This window comes from Sceloporus occidentalis, unplaced genomic scaffold (genome assembly GCF_023333645.1).
Source record: "Sceloporus occidentalis isolate IW3139 unplaced genomic scaffold, rSceOcc1.0.p SCAF_25, whole genome shotgun sequence".
Classification (NCBI taxonomy): Eukaryota; Metazoa; Chordata; class Lepidosauria; order Squamata; family Phrynosomatidae; genus Sceloporus; species Sceloporus occidentalis.
The window spans coordinates 5,662,943-5,683,384 of record NW_028317005.1 but is presented as its reverse complement, the minus strand read 5'-3'; the positions used below and the strand labels follow the sequence as shown (position 1 = coordinate 5,683,384).

At 38.0% G+C, this 20,442-nt stretch overlaps 1 protein-coding gene across 1 annotated transcript in view; it reads left to right on the top strand.

Annotated features, from left to right (window-relative positions):
- The first annotated feature begins 15,631 nt into the window (after positions 1-15,631).
- Positions 15,632-20,442, top strand: part of LOC149300303 (P2Y purinoceptor 12-like) — a 42,575-nt gene continuing 37,764 nt past the window's right edge. The window contains exon 1 of the mRNA XM_089485291.1: positions 15,632-15,709. Coding sequence (XP_089341417.1) covers positions 15,632-15,709 — 78 coding nt within the window. The remainder of the gene's footprint in view (positions 15,710-20,442) is intronic.

Below are 20,442 nucleotides of genomic sequence, written 5' to 3'. Positions count from 1 at the left end.
GAAAAGCTAAATCTCAAACATGTTTTATGTTACCAGCTATGTTATTACATTACGTAAAACTAGTTCGGGTTATTATGGATCCTAAACAATAAGAAAATGTAAATGTTAAGTCACGGTGTAAATAATACAGTTGAATGCATGTTACTTTAAATATCTTGCTAATAGTTGTATTCATTCTGCAAAAATGTAAAATACACTTTGATAATTTTAGAATATGCCTTTGAGCTAATTAAACATATATGGTTACCTGACAGAATCTTTGGGCACCAGAATGTATTTTTCCACTTTTGTGATGTAAGCACTGATTCAGCATTAAGCTTACAAAGTTGTGAGTGTGTTTTGATAAAATAAAAGACAAGATTTTAGTTTGGTAACAAGAAAATCAAATTCTGTATTCTAGACTTATTGTTGCAGATATGAGTGTGATGACTCAGTTTGATGTTATTAGCCTTGTGTCTCTGAAGTTCATGGGCATTCTCCAAAATAGTAAAAGAAAGTGTGTTATTTATATGAGCTGATGGACAATTACAGCTGTGCCTGCGGTATTATATATATATATATATATATATATATAATTGTATGCATATTTTTTCATTTAAGGTTGTTAGTTCACCCCCCAAGATGTTTGTGATGGTTTACCATTGGGTTCTTTAAACTTGTGGTCATGGCTCGGTACTGATTGATGAACGAGGGCTGCATCTAACCAGCTGGGGAGTACTTTGATAAAAATATCACATCAGATGGGTTTTATTTTTTAAACAAGGTATACTTTAATCATGAAAACTATCCCAGAAATTAACAGTACATATTGATGATTGGTTTACAAAACAGAGAAAATTCATGACTAAGAAAACGAAATAAACCCTTATAACCCTTATTATTTTGCTGAATTTCATTTTATTGTAACGGTAATATAATTTATGACATAGGTGCATCTGCACCTTATGTTTAGTTTATACACATACTAATATATAAAACTGGTACCCAACACTTTTCATAATGTAAGCAACAACTGCAATTTTATTTAGTTACTGGGAAACTAACAGGTTTATATCTAGAAGAAACATTGGTTTTCCATCTTAGTGTGAACTTGCTAACCTAACATTGTGACAACCTGTAAATGCATCAGCAGCAGCAGAAGGTTGCTGTTTACACTTCATACTATACTTGGTGGAGAAGTATTATAATGGATATGGAGGTTGACATGTTTGGTGACCCAATTGATTTTGCTGGGAAACTGGGAGAATTAGCACCTAACTGTGTATTTTGTAGGATAAATCTTGTTGCTTGTCTTGGAATTTTGTTTTGAAGCAACTATATATACAATTTATACTCTATTATCCAAATAATATGCTGGTAGAAGGTCCCGGTGATGCCGGTGGGTGGTCCTGCTGACATTAGTGGGTCGTCCCGCTTATGAAAATGTTTTTAAGGGCATAAGTCATTGGTCCAGCAATTGTGTTGGACAGGCCCATAGCCCCTGGGCAGGTAGTGCGTGACGTTGTCCACTGTGATGAGAATATATTTTTGGTTTTGGTTTTGGCTAAAGGCCCAACAACTGCCAGGATGCCGGATATTATTCCCATTTTCTGTGTTCCTTGGGCATTCCCCCAAATTAAGTGTACACCTGCCAAGTAGACTTGAAGTACTGTTAGATTAGCAACTACATGAAGAGGTGCAATCCCATATAACCTGTAATCCACAGTATATGGAATATATGGACCAATTCAAAACTGGTCTGAAGATAAAATGACAATGGATGTATTCACACAGAACAACCAATAAGGGGCAAGGATAAGGCAGCCTACTTCCTCCATGCTATTTAGTCATTGGCACAGGCACAACTATCTTAACCTATATGGCATGCATATAGAAACATAAAATTTGACAGCAGATAAAGAACGAAGATGTAACACTCAGGACTTAATAACATCTGGCCTTGATGAAGAACACATTCAGTGCAGTATAATTATTCTGTAAACACAATTACATAAGTGACACAGCCACGCCTTGAATAATAAGATTTTTTTCTTCAAATGCAGAGTATCTAGGCAAAATATTCCTTATCAATGACTATTAACATAAACATAAACTATTTATTATTTAATTAAAGGCATGACAAAACAGAATAAAATGTCAAAGCAGAGTCATACTTTTCTTGGTGAACCACAACCATTCACATCAATTACCACAAGTAGTGAATACAAACTTAGATCAGTTAGCTAATTAGATTTGGATGGTAGGCATTTGCATGGGGAAATAGATTTCAAAGCATACTTTTAGCCGTTTGAAATTCGTGCTCACATCTGTAGGAGCAGTCCTCGGGAACCAGCATTCAACCTCCCCAGGTCGGAAGTCTTGCACGATGAACACTATGCTCCATTCATCTGTCCTGAGTTCAGAGACTGATCAGCAGCCTCAGAAAAGTAAAAAGAAAATAATTTTAAAAAGTTACATATATAAATGACTGCATGATAAGTGTCCAAATGCTCCTAGTGAAATACCATAGGTTATCTTCTCTCCACAAAATATATACTTTTGGTATACCTCCAGCCACGCTCCCCGTAACTCCCAAAACCCCAAAAAACCTATGCACGTGGGGTAGTTCCGTAATCTAGAGATGCAGTTAAATACATTTTGGTGGGTTGTCCTGCATTTGCATGGAACCTGTACAATAGTCCTAAGAAACATGGAAAGGTTGGTAAAAAAATAACCTAAATTTATATTATGCACCCCTTTGCCAGAGATTGGTGACTAAATGGTTGCATGATACGTGTCCAAATGTTAAAGTTTGGAAAAAGGAAAGGGGATGTTTTTGTGCCCTGTTACTTTCTAAATCAAGACACTTCTATTAATAGATTTTGTGGTATTTTGGTCAACTGAATTGGTATGGGGACCATCATCCTAGTAAAATATTAGAATTGTTTTTATTTTCAAATCTTTTCATTATTTTAATGATACTAAATGTTGACTAAAAATTGTATCAAATTGTTGTAGGGGTATCTTAGCTGTGGATGTATTTTCCAATCAAAAAAGGAGTCTGTGTTTATTGGGAAAACGGGGGTTCTTTCTTACCGGGTCCTTATAGTGACCAGGCACCAGTTAAACATAGAGATTAAATACATACATATAAAAATATGTTACATATTAAGTATGTTACAATATATGTTAAGTATGTTACAATATTTTACAAGCAATTTTATAGTTATGCTATTAATGAGGAGTTTTTTTTAAGAAGAGAGAGGCATTTCATCTAAACCAATGATGAAAAGACGTCACAAATCCTCAAGGCGGTATGTTATAGGAGTCATCAAATATGATGTTCACTAATGTTTAAAACTTATGGCACCCATAACCAGTGAGACCTTTAAAAATCAGCTATTAAGTCTGCTGTCAGCTATAATAAGCATGAAAGAATTATAAGTAGTCGTTAACTGCAGCCTTGATTTATACTTATGTATGCTTTCCCTTGATTTCTTGTAAATATACCTACCGGAAAGCTGATTTTGTAGTTGTCTAATTCCACGGTCTGTTGCTGCTGCTCTGTTGTAAACCTTGTTTTAAAAACAGAAACCAAAAAAACAAAAACATTTTTACAGATCAAATCATGCAGGCTGGTTTTTATTGTGTTTGATCATATATTTGCCTAGGTGCAGTAAGAGGAACTAATCATAATATTCATTCTGCAGTTACACCATAAAGTTCATCTGACCATATGTTTATATAAGTACTGGTAATTTGTTTCCTCTTTTTTGAGACATACAAACATCATGTATTGTAAAAATATCAAAATGTTTACAACATGACTTTCTGGCTAATGTGTGTATATATATATATATATATATATATATATAATCAAATTAGTTTATACTACCCAAATAATAACACACACACACATATATATAATATAAATAGTTATGCATATACGAATTGATAGAGTCATATTTACCTACAAAACTAATAAAATAATAATTACTAAAATAAAAGTAACAAAAAAGGAAGGCCGTTTGTACTTTACTGAAGGTTTTTACCATATCACATATTTGGACCATACCTTCCAAGAACAAGGGAATTAGGAATCATTTTAGCATAACTTTACATGGTTGATGTTATAATACAAATAGACGTGCAATTTAACAGTGACTGTGGGATATTAACATTACAAGACACTCATAGCTAGTGAAAATTTTCTACAAACAAAATTGAAAATGATTTAGTGGAACAGTTTAAGATCAGTCAGCTGAAAATATTCTGTATAAATAACTGAAGAATCCAAGAACTTCTGTGTTTGCTTTTAAATGCACATTTATAATCTGCCTCAAAGGGAATGGTCCCAAAGGCTCCCCTATTACTCATTCCTTCATGTCAGCTACCATCTAAAAACATTACAGAAATGTATTTATGAGATCAGAGTTAATCTTGCACATACATGTGTGTGCATACATGCATGTGTATGTATATATATATATATATATATATATAAATACACATGCATATTATACTGTATATGTAATCAGTAAAATATTAAAAATAACCAGTTGATCTGGGCTAACTTTTGAAAGTGAGGGCTGCATATTGTTCAGAATAATAAATAATATAAACTGGGAGGGGGGACACAGTTACAGTAAAAGTTAAATATGCCTTTTAGGCACAATGTGGTTGCACAATAATGGAGGCTTGAAAGCTTTCAGTTCAGCTGTAATTCCACCGATTTCAATTCTGCAGATACAAAAAGTGGGAAATGTCTAAATAGAGCATTTCTCATTTTACAGGTTTCATGCGTTTACCTGATAGAAACACAGAAACATAGAATTTGGCAGCAGGTTATATAACCATCCAGCCTATCTATTCTGTCCATTTTCCTGATGTAAAGACTCAGACCTCAATCAGTCTTTGGTCTTGTCTTGGATTCAGGATAGCTTTATGCCTGTCCCATGCATGTTTAAATACTCTTACTGTATTAACCTCTATTACTTCAAGTGGGGGCTGTGCCACTTAACTATCACCCTCTCGGTAAAGTAAAACGTACTTACATTATATCTAAACCTCTGTTCCTCTAGTTTTAGATTATGACCTCTTATTCTCATACACAGATAATAATTTATTCCAGGCCATCAGACAATCTCAATCTAGACAAGTGGTTGGCCTGTTTTTGGTTGAACCCCCTATTTACTGATGCATGGCGGGGGATGGTGAACTATGGAGGCTTGTGCTTTATAGGCCTTCATAATGTTAGTGGGCTGGGAGGGTATGAGATCTCCTTTTTAACTAGACCACTAAACAGTAGTGCTAGAGCAGGGGTGTCCAAGCTTTTTTTGCATTGGGCCACTTCATAAGAATTGTATATGTTCGGGGAAGCACTCATTTTTCACTGTGAGAAAATATGGCCTTTAATAAGATATGCAGATTAAAATAAAATGACAGAAATGACACTGTTCCTCTCACTGATTTCTAGGCCTAGAAAGTGACTACAATTCAGGATTGTGTAAAAGTAAAAATGAAATAGTTTTGTATAGGAACCTAGGCATGATGGGACTGTGATTGCTGTTAGCAATCACACTCCTATCATGCCAAGTCAGCCAGTACATGCTGAAACCTGGCTAGCTGCCCCCCTTGTGTATTGATGCTGCCAGCCACCACTTAAAACCACCCTGTACCATGCCCCCCCACTTACACATCCATGCTATCACACACACACTCATTCATTCATATACTCATTCATTCACAGATTAATTTCCTCATTCACGCATACTCATTCAAACACCCTCCCCCACCCCCTTACCTGCACTGCAGCTCTCTTGACGCCGCTCACAGACTTCCGCAGGGGGCGCTGCCTCCCTCTGTGTTCTCTTGTACTACACAGAGGAAGCAGGGCTGGAGCAGAGTCATGTGATGTCACGTACATTCACGTGACTTTGCTGGGTTCCTCTGTGCAGTACAAGAGAATGCAGAGGGAGGCCGCACCCCGTGCTTAAGTCTGTGAGCGGTATTGAGAGAGCTGCAGTGCAGGTAAGTAGCAGAGCCGCACCTCGAGGTCCGCATGCTGTACGCCCCTGTGCTAGAGGAACCCTGATTACTCAACGGGGCAATAGGCATCCTTTTTTGCGGCAGAGGTTCTTAAGCTCTGGGCCTAGGCCAACTAGAATACACCACTGCTCGTGATAGGTTAACAATGCTACCTCCATGCTGTAGAACATAAAACTAAATATGATTTACAAAAGTCTACTAATTTAAGGCAAGGCCTATAAATAGAATTGAGCTATTATACCATAGTATCATACCACAGTCCAGATTTTAAAAAAACAATGTTGGGAAATAAATAACCAGCTCTTTATTTGCTGCTCACCTGTCTTCCCCCCTAATTCCAAGATGCACACTTGTATTGAAGAAGAAAAAAAGAGACTCACTGGAATCACAATGCCACATTGCAGTAAGCAGTAGATACTATACAATATATAGACAAAAGTATTGGGACACCTGAACTTTACATCAACAGGGACTTTTATGACCGCATTCTAAACACATAGAGATTACTGTGTAGTTGGTCCCCCTTTTGCTGCTCTAACAATGTCCACTATTCTGGGAAGACATTCCACAAGATTTTGGAGTGTTTCTGTGGGAATTTTTGCCCATTCATCCAGTAGAACATTTGTGAGGTCAGACACTGATGCTGGACAAGAAGGTCTGGCTCAATTTCCGTACCAGTTCATCCCAAAGGTGTTCGATGGGGTTGAGGTCATTGACCTTGAAGTGATCATTTAAAAGCTCCATTTTGTGTTTACTCATGTTGTCTTTGTTTTATAATAAATTAGTTGGATTATCTGAAGGTGTGATAAATTAGCAAACATAGAAGACAACGGGAAGGGGGAAATATTTTTTTTCAAGAATGTTCGTACTTACTGAACACAATATTAGTTTAATTACATCTGATGACCGTAGGGTAACAGTTCATATAAAATATTTCCTACAAGGTAGTAATCTACAGGACACACTTTAGCATACCCTTTCTTTCTAATATTTATCACATCTTTGTAATGTGGTGCTGAGCCAGGTATAATGTTTTCCCTGAGGTTAAAAAAATGCCCCTTGATATGAAGGGACTTTGGTGCTGTGCAGAATACAAGGGTTTGGAGCACTGTAAACACTCAACAATCTTTAGTCCCCTCTAAATTTCACACAGAGTTATTAAATATCACATAGACATCTAATGACACACATGGAGATGATATATGCTCCTTATACAAATATAACATTGGTATGCAGTCTCCCCGTCACCAGACTCTAAATCATCTTACCTGGAAGGAATGTTTCAGAGTGTAGATTTTTCTAATAAAATGACTTGGAAAACAAAAAAGAAAAAAATATTTTTTTTTTTTCTACCAAGCATTATGGTTTTGAAAAGCCCATAAGTGATATGCATGTAATTCAGGTCCAGTGTCACAGTAAGAAATTAAATATTAGTATGGGAGAGAAGAACAGAAAATTGCATGATTCCAATTCTCAGGGAAATAAATATATAAAATGCCTTTTTGCAACCAGGATTGTGTGACCTGATTGAAATAATACATTAGTGGTGAAAAACCTTGTTATTGTTATTATTATAAAGGCCACAGTGGAGCATGTCCTCTGAAAAATGTTTGCCTATGTTGACTATATGAGGAATGTCCCTAGTGTTACATTTTTATAACGTTCACCGGTATATGTTAGCATAATGATTACTTAAGTCGCTCATAAATCAAGCTATAATAATCAGACAGATGACTGAGGGAAAGTCATATATATTAGCACAGTTATGGGTCATGAAAGGCTGGGGTGACTTGTAGTAACAGAACAGAATATGTGTTAAAACATAGGTCAGACTTTCTTGAATAGTCCAGTGTCAAACTGCAGGAGGGAAGGCAAAAAGGTTAGAACGCCAGCCCCATTCCCACACTCTACCGCTGAATGCCACTGACTTCTCCTGGAAGGCAGATGTAACTGTTTAAAAGGTATAAATCCATTAATCCCTTTAATGAGGCGCTTGTGTTTTTGTAAGTGAATTGTAAACTGCCAGATACAATGGTATAGTAATAAAACGTAACAGTGTGTGGAAATAGTCAAACTCTGGTTGCCTAGCGGCTCTTAGAGAGATGAGAGTCAAGGGCGATAGCATATGATGTGTCATCAATAAAGCAATTGAGGAAATGTGTTTGGGCTGTTGTGCTGTTGTTCTGCTAGATAGTTGGTACAGGAACTGGGTGTATAGGATATCTGTAAATGAATGAAGCCGAACAGTACAACGAAGAAAAAAAATATATATTAACCCCTTCAGTCTTTGTGCTTTTTTCAACAATGCTTCTGTGTTGCTTAGCATTATTTGCAAGTTATGTGTAGTGGCAGAGAAATACAGCCAAACCTATTCAGATGCATCTTCAGATAAAGGAAATACCACACATGCATGGGTTATTTCATTTTTATGGACATTACCGGCCCATATTGGAAGGTTCCTGCATATTGGCTTAGGGTATGTTTTGAGGCTTATGATCATAGCTGGGAACTTTCTGGCTCTGGCAACCAGGCCCGGACTGGGACAAAAAATAGGCCCGGGCATTTAAGACTGAGCAGCCCATCGGGTTTTTTTGTTGTTTTTTTTTTACTTTATTTAACATCCTCCATGTTAAATAAAGTTAAACAAACTTTATTTAACATGAAGAATGTTAAATAAAGTAAACAGAAAAAAAAACCCTGATGTTTTAATTTAAGCCCTGTGCGGCCGCGCACCCCTAAGGCCGGCCCTGGTGGGGGCTGCCCGGCCCCCTAGAGTGGCGGACCCGGTCGCAGTTGCTGCAGGCTTAAGGGGCAGGTGCCCCTTATGCCCTGCGTCAATGCGGCCGCATAGGCCCAGTCAGTCCGGTCCTGACTGAGCCTATTTCAAGGTAGGGGCCTGGAGCTGCAGCTCCATCAGCCCCTACGTCAATGCGGCCTTGGGCCGCCCGGCCCACCGGGAAAATGCCCGGTGTGCCCGATGGCCAGTCCGGGCCTGCTGACAACCATACCTGGGAACTCTCTGGTTCTCTGGATCAATACCCGAATGCTCCGGGTCGCAGGTGCGAGGTCCTGCCACGCCCCGCTCCCCGCCCATTTGCCCAGCTGAAGTCAGTGGGCAGTCCTGACCACGTCTCGTAAGGGAAGGCACCAGGTAGCCGGAGTGAAGAAGTTCCCAGGTATGCCGGCTACCCAGAGGGTTGTCAGTTAGCGGTACTGATGATGTTGTGGGCGGCCTGCTGATGTCAGTGGGCGGTCCGTTAATCTTGCAGGACACACGCTATTGTTGCAGCAACACCACTCTCACAACGCAGAGTTTCCCCATAGTGACCCAGAGAAGTGGCAGTTCACCCGGAGTCTCTGGGTGAAACCTAGAGAGTTCCCAAATACTCCTATGAAGTATTTCCAGCTGTTTAGCAGACCCCTTCTTCAAAACCTCCTTACAAAAGGATATACAGTATTTTTATATATTAGTAGACAACACGGTATTTCTCAAGGAGCATTTGGACACTAGTCATCCAGTTATTTGGCCAACAGTATCTGCCATAGCAATAATTTCCTGTTTTTTTTTTTCACAAACACTTCTAAGATTTTTCTGCACAGATTATGTGTTATGGCAAATAATACAGCCAAACTTGTTCAGGTGCATGTCCAGATAATGGAAATCCCCCACATGCATTGGCATTTTTTGGTCTGGTGCAAGTTACTTTGGTTTGGTGCAAGTTACATGGCACAAGTTGTTGTTAAGGATGTTTGTTTAGGTTATGTGCCAATTTTAAATACTTCCAAATGTACCCCTTGTTTTACTTAGCCCCATGGCCCCACTAGTTTATAAAAGAACAGAAAATTATGTATTTTAAAACAAAAATCTAATAATTTGCTTTGGTGTGATATTCCATGAAACAATTGTCAATGCAGAGTCCTGGTGAGATGGTCAGGAAGGGCTGTGGTACCAAAAGTCCCTCCTCCCCCCTTTTCTAAAGTAGACTCTGCACTTTTTATGTGGCCTTTGCTTGGAACCAGTTGTGGAGATCACGTCCAGCTGGTTAGGCCTAATACATTTTCAGCCTGAAGATTTGGGGACTGCTTGAGGATGTATCTTAACACATTTTTTTTAGGAAAGAGAACCCCTTTCATGTGCCAGATTTTCTGTACAGCTTGTACACATTGTACATGGCAACCTGGCTCAGGCAGGTGGAAATCTTTTAGTACCATGTTTTTGTTTTGCATAGGAAAAGATACCACTGTCCACTTTCATCAGCTATGTCCACGTTCCCATATTTTTATTATAGTCATTGCATTGAGTTTTTTGACTTGTACATGAAGCTTTTCTCTTGGCACCACACTTTCATTGTGTATGGTTGAAAGATCAATACCCTCTTTATCTGTGTATCTAACTGTGAGTATTTCTTGATTGCGCAAAGCACTTATATATACCATGCTTCCCTTTATACAGGGATTTAATTATGATTTGGACAGATAAACTATTTAGAATTAAGCTATTATAAAAATCTGTTAAGTATACATGTATTTATTTGAAGTTGATACCTTTTATTTGGCAAATATAGAAACAGATGTTTGTTGACAAATTGGTCTTGTGTAGTCCTGAGGCAACTGTATTGAACTTTAATTGGAAAATAAACCTGAATAGGTCCTTGTTCAAGTCTTTTTTTTTCCAATCTATTTTTGAGTTAAGCTGAATAAAAAAAACTTCTTGTACGGATATGACTTTTATTAGCTTTAAGCATAATTCCCGTTATTGCACACATAACATGTCTTGAGAGAATATTACATGTTTTTTTCAAAATTGGCTGTCATATAGTTTATACTAACACACGTCCAAAAGAAAATTGAGTTGCTGTGACTTTTTGAAAGTAGTTAAACAATGGCTTCTATCATGCTGACCAATTTGCTAAGTAATCAGTCACAAATTCAGCAGGAAAGAGACTTTCTATGAATTCTATGCTTTTTATTTTGGACAATTTTGATTTCAAGATCTCTAATTCACAATGCATGATGCCTTTCTTGCAGTAAACCTTTTCAGAGTGCCAAAATGTAGAGCTAATAGCATGAGATTAAGTTTCTTATCTTACTCTTAACTCACTTTCCCTTAATTAATTAGATGGATGGAAAGTTGTTTGTTAAATTTGAGTCAACTGCAACAGAAAAGTCAAGTTAGAACACTTTGTTTAAACTCAACTGCCAACTCAAGTCAAACATATGTGACAACATATATTGCAATGCTATGATCAACCAGTGGTGTCTTCAAAAATCATATTTAGGGGGGACACATGGGACGTGGTCAAAGGTAGGGGGACCATTATAAAATGATATATATCCTGTATATACACACACACAGATATATTTGCAAAACATTTATAACTCACCAATTTACAATATACAACCAACTCTATCTGCTGTAGACATCCTATTTTAATTATATAAAATGAAGCATACATAATGACTTGCCCCAGCACCCAGATTGCACCCACAGGACTCTATTTTTCCTTTTCTCATAATTTCTCCCCTATCTATGTTGCCTTTTTCTCATGACCTCTTCCCTTTCTGCCCATCTCTCCCCTTTCTCACTATCCCCCTTTATCTCTCCTTTTCCTATTTATGTCTCCTTTTCTCTTTGATCCTCTCGTTATCTCTCAATTTTCACAGATATCCATTTTCTCTTTATCTCTCCTCACAAATTCTGTCTTGTTATTTGGGTAAGTCTCGGTGCTGTACTTGTCGGGACAGTAAACTACTGTTGTACTGTGCTATAGTGCCACTGTGGTTACTGAGGAGTGGTGTTTCCTGCTGTCTTCAATGCTAGCTCCACCTGGCGATTGAAGTCTTGTATTCCTGTTGGCTATGGGGAGGAGAAAGTGTACCAAGTCGGGGTACATGTCTGTCCTGTCACAATCTTGCTTCCTTTTCTCTCTATCTATTCTTTTTCCTCCTATCTCTCCTTTTGTTTCCCTCTCCTTTCTATCTCTCCCCTTTCTCTTTATCTCGCCTCCTTTTTATCTCTCTTTTTCTTCCTATCTTTCCCATTTCTCCCTATCTGTGCTCCTTCTCTTTGATTATGCTTCTCATTATCTCTCCTCCTGCTTCTATTTATCTCTCCTTTCTATCTCTCCCTTTTCTCTTATCATTCCACCTCATCTTTTTCCCTTATCTCTTCCCTTTCTGTATATCTACTCTCCTCTTTCTCTTTAGCTCTCCTCCTCATATATCTCTCTTTTCTCATCATGTCTGCCCCTTCTCACCATCTCCCCTTTCTCGCTCATCTCTCTCCAGAATGATGATGCATTTGGTAGAAGCTTTGATTCTAAAAAGTGTACTGCACCTGAAAGGGTGTGATACTAGTGGGCATGTGTACTTTATGTAGTCACCTACATCTATTTCATAGTAATCTGCATTTATGTATACACTATATGGACAAAAGTATTGGGGAACCTGTTCATTACAGCAACATGAACTTCATGGCATCACATTCTAAATACATAGACATTAATATGAAGTTGCCCCCCCCCTTGCAGCTATAACAGCTTCAACTCTTCTGGGAAGGCCTTCCACAAGATTTTGGATTGTTTCTGCGGGAATTGTTGCCCTTTCATCCAGTAAAGCAATTCCATTTCAGCTCATCCCAAAGGAATTGGAGGTGGTTGAGGTAAGGGCTCTGTGCAGTACAGTCAAGTTCTTCCACACAAAACTCATCCAACCATGTCTTCAGGTACATGTGTGCATATCTATTACAGTTTGGGTCCATGCATGTATTTTGCAGCATGAGTGCAGACATGGATGGGAATCTATTGTGGTATAGGTGCATGCTTGCATGTCTGTTGCATTATGTGTGCATGGCGCAGTTTTGTAGAACACTGATACCAAGAAAATATTCTGAGCACCTAGAAAAGAGTACAGGGCATTTGAGTACAAAAGACGTATTGACCCTCCTAAAGAAAGACACATGGAAGCAGGGTTGCCAAGTTTTTCTGGACATACTTAATTTATAGATTTTGCTGACCACTAGACATGCGCACAAGGACCAAAACTAGTTTGGACAAATTTTTCGTTTCAGTTTTGGGTCATTTGTTCAAGATTCCTCACACACATCTCTCTCCATGTATGTCTCTGTCTTTACTTGCAAATCATCCCATACACCATCCACTGACAAATGCCCTCTGCTACTCCCATTCTGCCTAAAAAAAACCTATGTCTGTGCCGCACTGGTGCGGGGAACTCTGATCTCTGACAGCCGGGGAAGGTCTGCGCGATGGACGCAGACAACCCCCGCTGCTAGCCACACCTCCTTCCGGCTGCAGCATAAGTTGTCTACGCGAATCGCGTAGACATCTACACACTGCCCCGGCTGCACACCGGGGACTCAGAAGCACCGGTAAGTGGGGCGGGGGGAGGAGACAGGAGGATCTGGGTCCCCTGTAGCTGCGGGGGATCTGGATCTTAGTCGTCTCATAGTCAGACCTATTTGAGATTTGATTATAAGATGACCCCGATTATAAGACGAGGGGTATTTTTCGGAGCATTTGCTCTGAAAAAAACCTTGTCTTATAATCGAGCAAATACGGTAATTATAGTACATATTCAAGTGGGCAGTTAACCGTTTAAAGTCTTTGACAGAGGGATTGGCTGCTTAAACATTTATGTTTTCTTATAAAGCTCTCTTTGTTTAATATACAGGAGTCCTCAATATTTTCCCTAGTTAAACCATCATACTTAATTGTTAAAACATTATAAACATACAACATTTTTAAAAGCCATCTGGTACTTAAATAGTTAACTTTCTAAGGCCCAGGCCACACAGCTAAAAGCCAAAGGCAGTAAATGAAGAACATGTGGCCGGAGAGAGTTAAATATTTAATATAACTGTAACTAAATTTACAAACATCATAACTATTCTTTTCTTTTTGAAGTAGTAAAATGCAACGGGGTCATTTCATGTCAAACATTTGTCCATATTTTTTCTTATTTTTATTCTAATTCACTTATTATAATTTACAGAGGCAGGATATGTATTTTTGTAGGATTTGCACCAGAGGAGATAGGTAGCACTGGGCCTCCACAGTAATTAAATCAAGCACATAAGAAAGTAAAGAAACACACTTTTGCTTATTTTAAGCATATTAAGAATGGTTTCTTGTTATTCTTTGGGATTTACAGAATGTTTTTAAAGATTACCATCCATAATTCAGTTAAAAGGTTGGAGTTCCCTGTCTTTTTGTGTTATGCATTCCTGACATAAGATGCCAAGTAACATGATATGGTAGGACATGTTATATAACACCCAATGTAAATAAATGTAATACTTCTGAACATGTATCAGAAAGATAGAAGGCTTTTTTATGATCTTTATCATATCATATGTTATTCTTCATTTATAAATACATATTGGTGTCTTTTGCAGAACCAGAGTAAGCGCATTTACAAGAGTCTGCTTCAGTATGGTTGCATGTAGGTCTATCTGTTGCTGTATAATGGCGCATCCAAGCATACTGTTTCTGTATTGAAGTATAGATGTATGCATGCATATCTTTTTCATGCATGTATGTTGAAGCATGATCGCACACATGCATGTCTTTTACAAGGATGCATGCAAGTCCATTATTCATTAATGCTATTTTTGACCTTTGACTTGCCTGAGTAATCTCCTGCTTAGTGATTTTGCTTTAGTTTAAGCTACCTTGTGCACCGTACCTGGCTTGTCTGACTACCTGCTCTGTGAACCGACCTCTGGCTTGTATTACCACCTGTTCCATGCACAGAACACAGCTGTGTCTGACCATCTGCATAAACCCCCTGGTATCCTGTGTCACCCATCTGTGACTTCAGCCTGCAGTTTACCTATACAGGTATCCACAGGTGCTTTCCTACTACACTCAGTACCAAACTTTACCTGCCTACATCTGAGCCTCCCCACTGCTGGGATCATCTAAATGCCTGTCCTCTTAGTTTGCGACGATTCAGGTGATTCAGGGCTGAAGAATTTCCACGGTGAGTGCTCATTCGGTGACAGCTGACATCATCGAGGGGACAATGAATTGCTAAGTTTATGATGGTATCATACAGGATAACGTCAGGATGGCTGTCCACCGGCTAAAGCTCAGTAGAAAATGACGCTAAACATCAACGTAAATCTACTACAGAATGGTTTCAAAAAAAAGAAAATCGGCCTTCTGAACTGGCCCAGTAAAAACACAGACCTTAACCCACTAGAGACACTGTGCAATGACCAATTACGTTCCCTCCCAATTTGGTTCAGCTGAAAATCGGGTGGCATTTTTAAATCGGGAAATTGGAAATTGGTTGCCCGGTGCCCACATTGACTCTCATTTACGCACACTCATTCTTGTTCACTTTCTCCCATTCTCTAAATTATCCCCTACCTTCTCTGCTGACCACTTCCGTTTCCCCAGACCACTTCCGCTTCCTCCGACCACTCCCACATCTTCTTGCTCTTCATATTCTTCCTTCTACCTTCTGTTTTTCACATTCTCCCTTTATCTTTTATCTTCGTCCACATTGTTAATCTTCGTCCACATTAACATAATTTCCCCTGAACTGGGGAAATCACGTTCTCTCCCTCGATTCTCCAATCATGCCGGAAGCTGTTACATCAGATCAGACAACAATGCCTGATGTGTCCCTGCCGCTGGAAGAAGGGCTGGACGTACCGGTAAGTCCATAGGGGATTCCTGGGATGCATTTTTTGGACGTACCGGTACGTGTAGGTGTTATATTCTCATGAGGCCTGACAAATTCTGAAAATAATGAAGTTAAATGTCCCAAAATGGGCTAAGACATTAGACAACATCTTATATCCATCATAATTTTTCTGGTGATGTAACCAATGTTTCTTTAAGTTTATTAGCATTGAACGAGTTACTATTCCACTTAGGGGAGGTAATTTGGAGATGCCCCTTAATCGACAGGAGGTGTTTTGGATATTTGAATTAAGTACAAGGAAACCATTAGGTTTAACTTCACAATGTCACGTGCTTTTTATAATCAGTGAAGTACTGTTTACAAGCTAGCACATTTACAGGGCATTTGATTGAAATTAATTATTATTATATTGTTATCAATGATGAATTACAGTTGTCTTTTGATTCTATTATGGAGTTAATGGAGGAGTAAATACGTTTTCAGACCGCAATGAAGAGACTATGTGGGTAAATGAAGTTATGGATACATATTTCTTTATTCATGTAACAATTGATTTGTTGATTTATTTGTCTATTTATTTATCCATTTATTCTTGTATCAAGCAAGTAACCAGTATGTCACTTGTTAAGAATCGAGTATTTCTTTCAAATGTTATTATGGTATCTTATTGACTTGTCATATCATTTGTTAAATAGATTAACTATTCACCTATAATTGTTTGTTTCTTAATATTCGAGATATAACATCTTTTTGTAATTTGGGAGTCCTTTTATTGGGTGTATTCATTGAATTGTGAATTTCAGTAATAGCAGGGTATGAGTCTACTACATTTAATTTGCTATTGATATATATATATATATGAGTGGGTATCATTTGGTAGGTGGCTTTTGAAAACGCACAAGGTGCGAAACGCGTCAAGCGTTAGCTTATTCAGGATTTTATGTTGGTACAACCCTCACTACAACTTAATGTTTTCTATGAATTAAAGAACATAATAAAGGAAATATATATTTTACCAGTCCTAAATTAAGTTTTGATTAATTATTTAGAGTCCCGCAGAATGTTTCTGTTGGATAGCTTTAGGGTCACGATTTCTCTGATATCTGGAAGCTGATTGTTTGGACGAAGCCTGCGCTTTTCTTTTTTTGGTTGAGAGTTAAACCAGAGACTAAATCTCTTTCCCATTTGCAGTAAGTAATCACATTACTGAGATGAGAAGAATATGACTTTGATGCTTGTGGCTTTTTCATGCCTTTCTAGTACTTGCTTTTCATTTCTTGCCTTAAGGCTCAATTGTGTGTGGTTTTAAATAGGCATAGGGTTAAGGCTAATACATTTGTCAATAGCAAATTTATGAACTGTAAAATTGGCATGTCACTCCAGCGGCAGCAAACTACAACTCTGATCAAACACAGCCAGCCGTTGCAATTGACTGAAATTAATCTCGCTTTTATCTGTGAAGATATTATTGAGCCTCAAAGGACTTATTTATTTCCTTTGACATTCATGCATAATTAAAGAAATATGACTACACCACACTAACATTCCAGCCTTTTTAAACAATATAACTGGATGAGCCAGCTTTGGCTTGAGTTCCAACACAAAAATGGAAGAGTTCAAGCCAAACCAGCTCAGTCTCTACTTCCTGTTTATTATTTTGGTCTCAGAGAGTCCAACTACAGCCACTATTATTCATAACTAGTCTGTAGCTAGGGATGCAGTGATTTGTAGTTGTCTCTATAAATAAATATATAAAATATTTTTACTCCAAGTATGAACAAGACATAATTGCTTAAAAAACATAAATAGTTAATGTTTCTTCCCTAGGGGCCAAGAAAGCTTTAACCGTACACACAGATAAGTAAAACATAAAATGCTACCCAGTAAATACAAACTGAAACACATACCATAGTTGTTGTCTCTATTTACATTTTAAATTATTTTTCAATTATCCTGAAAAATGACCATAATTAAAAACTGCAACTGTATAACACAGCCTTTGAAAAATGAAGTATATGGTTGCACCCAGACATTTAAAAAGCAGAGCAAACATTATTTTTTTCTTTAATGGTCCAGTTTATTTTTTATAAGATGAACTGATCATCAAAAAGTCATGAAGAAAATTAAAAAAATCTTTGATTACATAAACATTGTCAAAAATAGCTCAAAGAGAAAACTGTGGTCAGCTCTTTCTAGAACCATTAAAACATCTGGTACAAATTAGTTACACAAACATGTTCAAGGAAAATAACTGGTAACACATCTGTTGGGGGTTACTCTTTGTCTTGGGTTCTCTTCACTTGCTTTCTTCCTTCATCTGTTGCCATCTTCCCTTTATCTGACTTCCCTTCTTGCTTCTGAGATGTTGGTGCTTCAGGTCCATCTCTTCTTCTGGGGGGATGTAGTAATGGCTTAAGCTAATAACATGAGGGCTTTAGTTTTGGATGTGTGGAACTGAAGAAAATGATATTGCTCTTCAGTTGTTCCCAACCAGGCCCATGATAGAGAAGCTTGTGGCCCTTAAACAAATGCATACACGAGACCTCCTGAGTAGTTGACAGCTGAAGACCCTTCTCAGAATACTAAAACTGGAGTCATACCCAAACAGTTTCATATTTTTTTATATATTTTATTCATATGAAACATAGTAGTTACCACAACTCTGTGACATGTAAGCTATACCCATAGTTATTCATATATGTTGAATGCAATATGAATGCAAATTATATGAATCCATTTGCCCTTGCATCAATCAAAGAACCAGATGGTTCACATGCACACGTTTGATTTGGCAGCTGACAGACATCATGAGTACTCTCTGACCACTTCACCAAGTTCTTTCTAGCAGAGGAGGCATCGATGAAGAACACTTGGCAATGTTGCACAGCAGGTATAATCTTGTCTTTTATTTGAACAATTTTTTTTTTGCTCATAAACAGGAATTTTGTTGTTTTTTTTCATTTATCCCAGAACAGCATAAATAAAGACACATTTTCATAAAGAATGCAGCTGTGCATAATAAAATACAGGACCAAAATAATACAAAAAATATATTCATGATATTTAAAGCGACTGAGCACTATTTAATTGTCAGTACTTCCCATTACTGGTATAAAAACATGGTTTTTATTTATTCTGGGAAAGGAGAAGTCCAAAATGATCTAGCAGCCTTTAACCAGGAATGCAATCCCGGCCATACAACAGTTACACTCATATGAAAGCAATATTGTGGGAACAGCCATTGTACTTATCTGTTAATTACATTTTATTAAATGTAACCCAGAGAGATCAAAACATGTCATGAGTGTTCTCTGTTATAATTGTTTAACATAATATAGCAGCAAATTATTGTGCAAACAACCGAGGAACCTTCATACAATACGGAACATTAAATATGCATAAGATAGGCATTAGACTATGGTGAACATAAGATAACAATAAGGATAAGATTTGAGTCTGCACAAGAAAAAAATGTGCCCGGATGAATATCTGCTGTCAAATTCTATGTTTCAAAGCTTTGTTTTATCTCTTAAAAATGTATATTTTTGGATGGATTGGTTTCTTGTGCAGAAAACCAAGACGGTTGTGTGTGAGGCGTGCATAATGTATTTGCAGGAAGGGCACTTGTACATATGTAAAAATAGCATGCTATGGCAAGGGAGATCCAATAGCAGCGTGTGTAAACAGTGTCTGTAACCTGTAGGTCAGTCTACAAGAGTCCAAAAATAGGTATTTCAGATTTAGCCCAGATGGTGGCTACGGTGAATTCCAGACTATATTTGTGCCATTCCCAAGATGCCTACATTTAGTTTCAGGAATGCGCCACAAGATCCAATAACAGTCAAGCAGATACTGCAATTTTGGGGATGTTCATTTCTAAACAAAGTTAAATCGGAGAGCAGTTAGGGTTTTACATGTAATTCTTGCAAGTATTTCTTCATAAGAGGGTAGTGGATATGTGGAACAACCCTTACGAAGAAGTCGTAGGTAGGTTAAAACCGAGTTGAAATGTTAACTTCCATGGGCCAAGGACCAAGTAACGTTTGAGGTTAAAACAGCGCTAAAGTGGACAGACTAGATGGACCAAATGATTCTTATATACCAACAAACCTTATCTTGTCCTTGGTCGTTTCATATATTCAGGATAGCCATATTCAAGCCTTAATTATCCCACTGTATTAAGTTGACTACCACTTCTGCTAAAGGTAGTTCCCCATATCTACTAACCCCTCTTCTCTTCTAGGACCTGATCCTCTATTGTTAGATGCTGACCTCTTAATCTCACATTTCTTCTCCTTTGTAAATTGACTTGTGGATAACAAATCACTTGGAGTGGTTGGTTGGCTTATTTTTATATGCACAATTTTTGGCTCTTTCAATCAGTTATCACTGAACCTTTCACACATGGAAAAAAACCTAGTTTTGTGTGCTTAACTAGCTGGTGCTATGTTAAGCAATGTGTTGGTGTCCTTGCTTCATGGCCCTCTCGTTGTACACAGGCTGCAGTTCCTTTGGTCCTCAGAGTGCTACAGTTCGCCTCTCCTAATGGGATTATGAACCAAGTGGCACGGTGACATGCTCTAGTGACATCAGATGCCCCTTTTTCAGTCGCACACATTTTCTGTATGGCATGTAAGCATGGGCGTAGGAACTGGGGGACAGATCCCCCAGGAAATCATGCGGCATATAGGGGTATAAGGCATATCTGAGAGGCAGAGGGGCATATCAGGGAGGCAGAGTGTC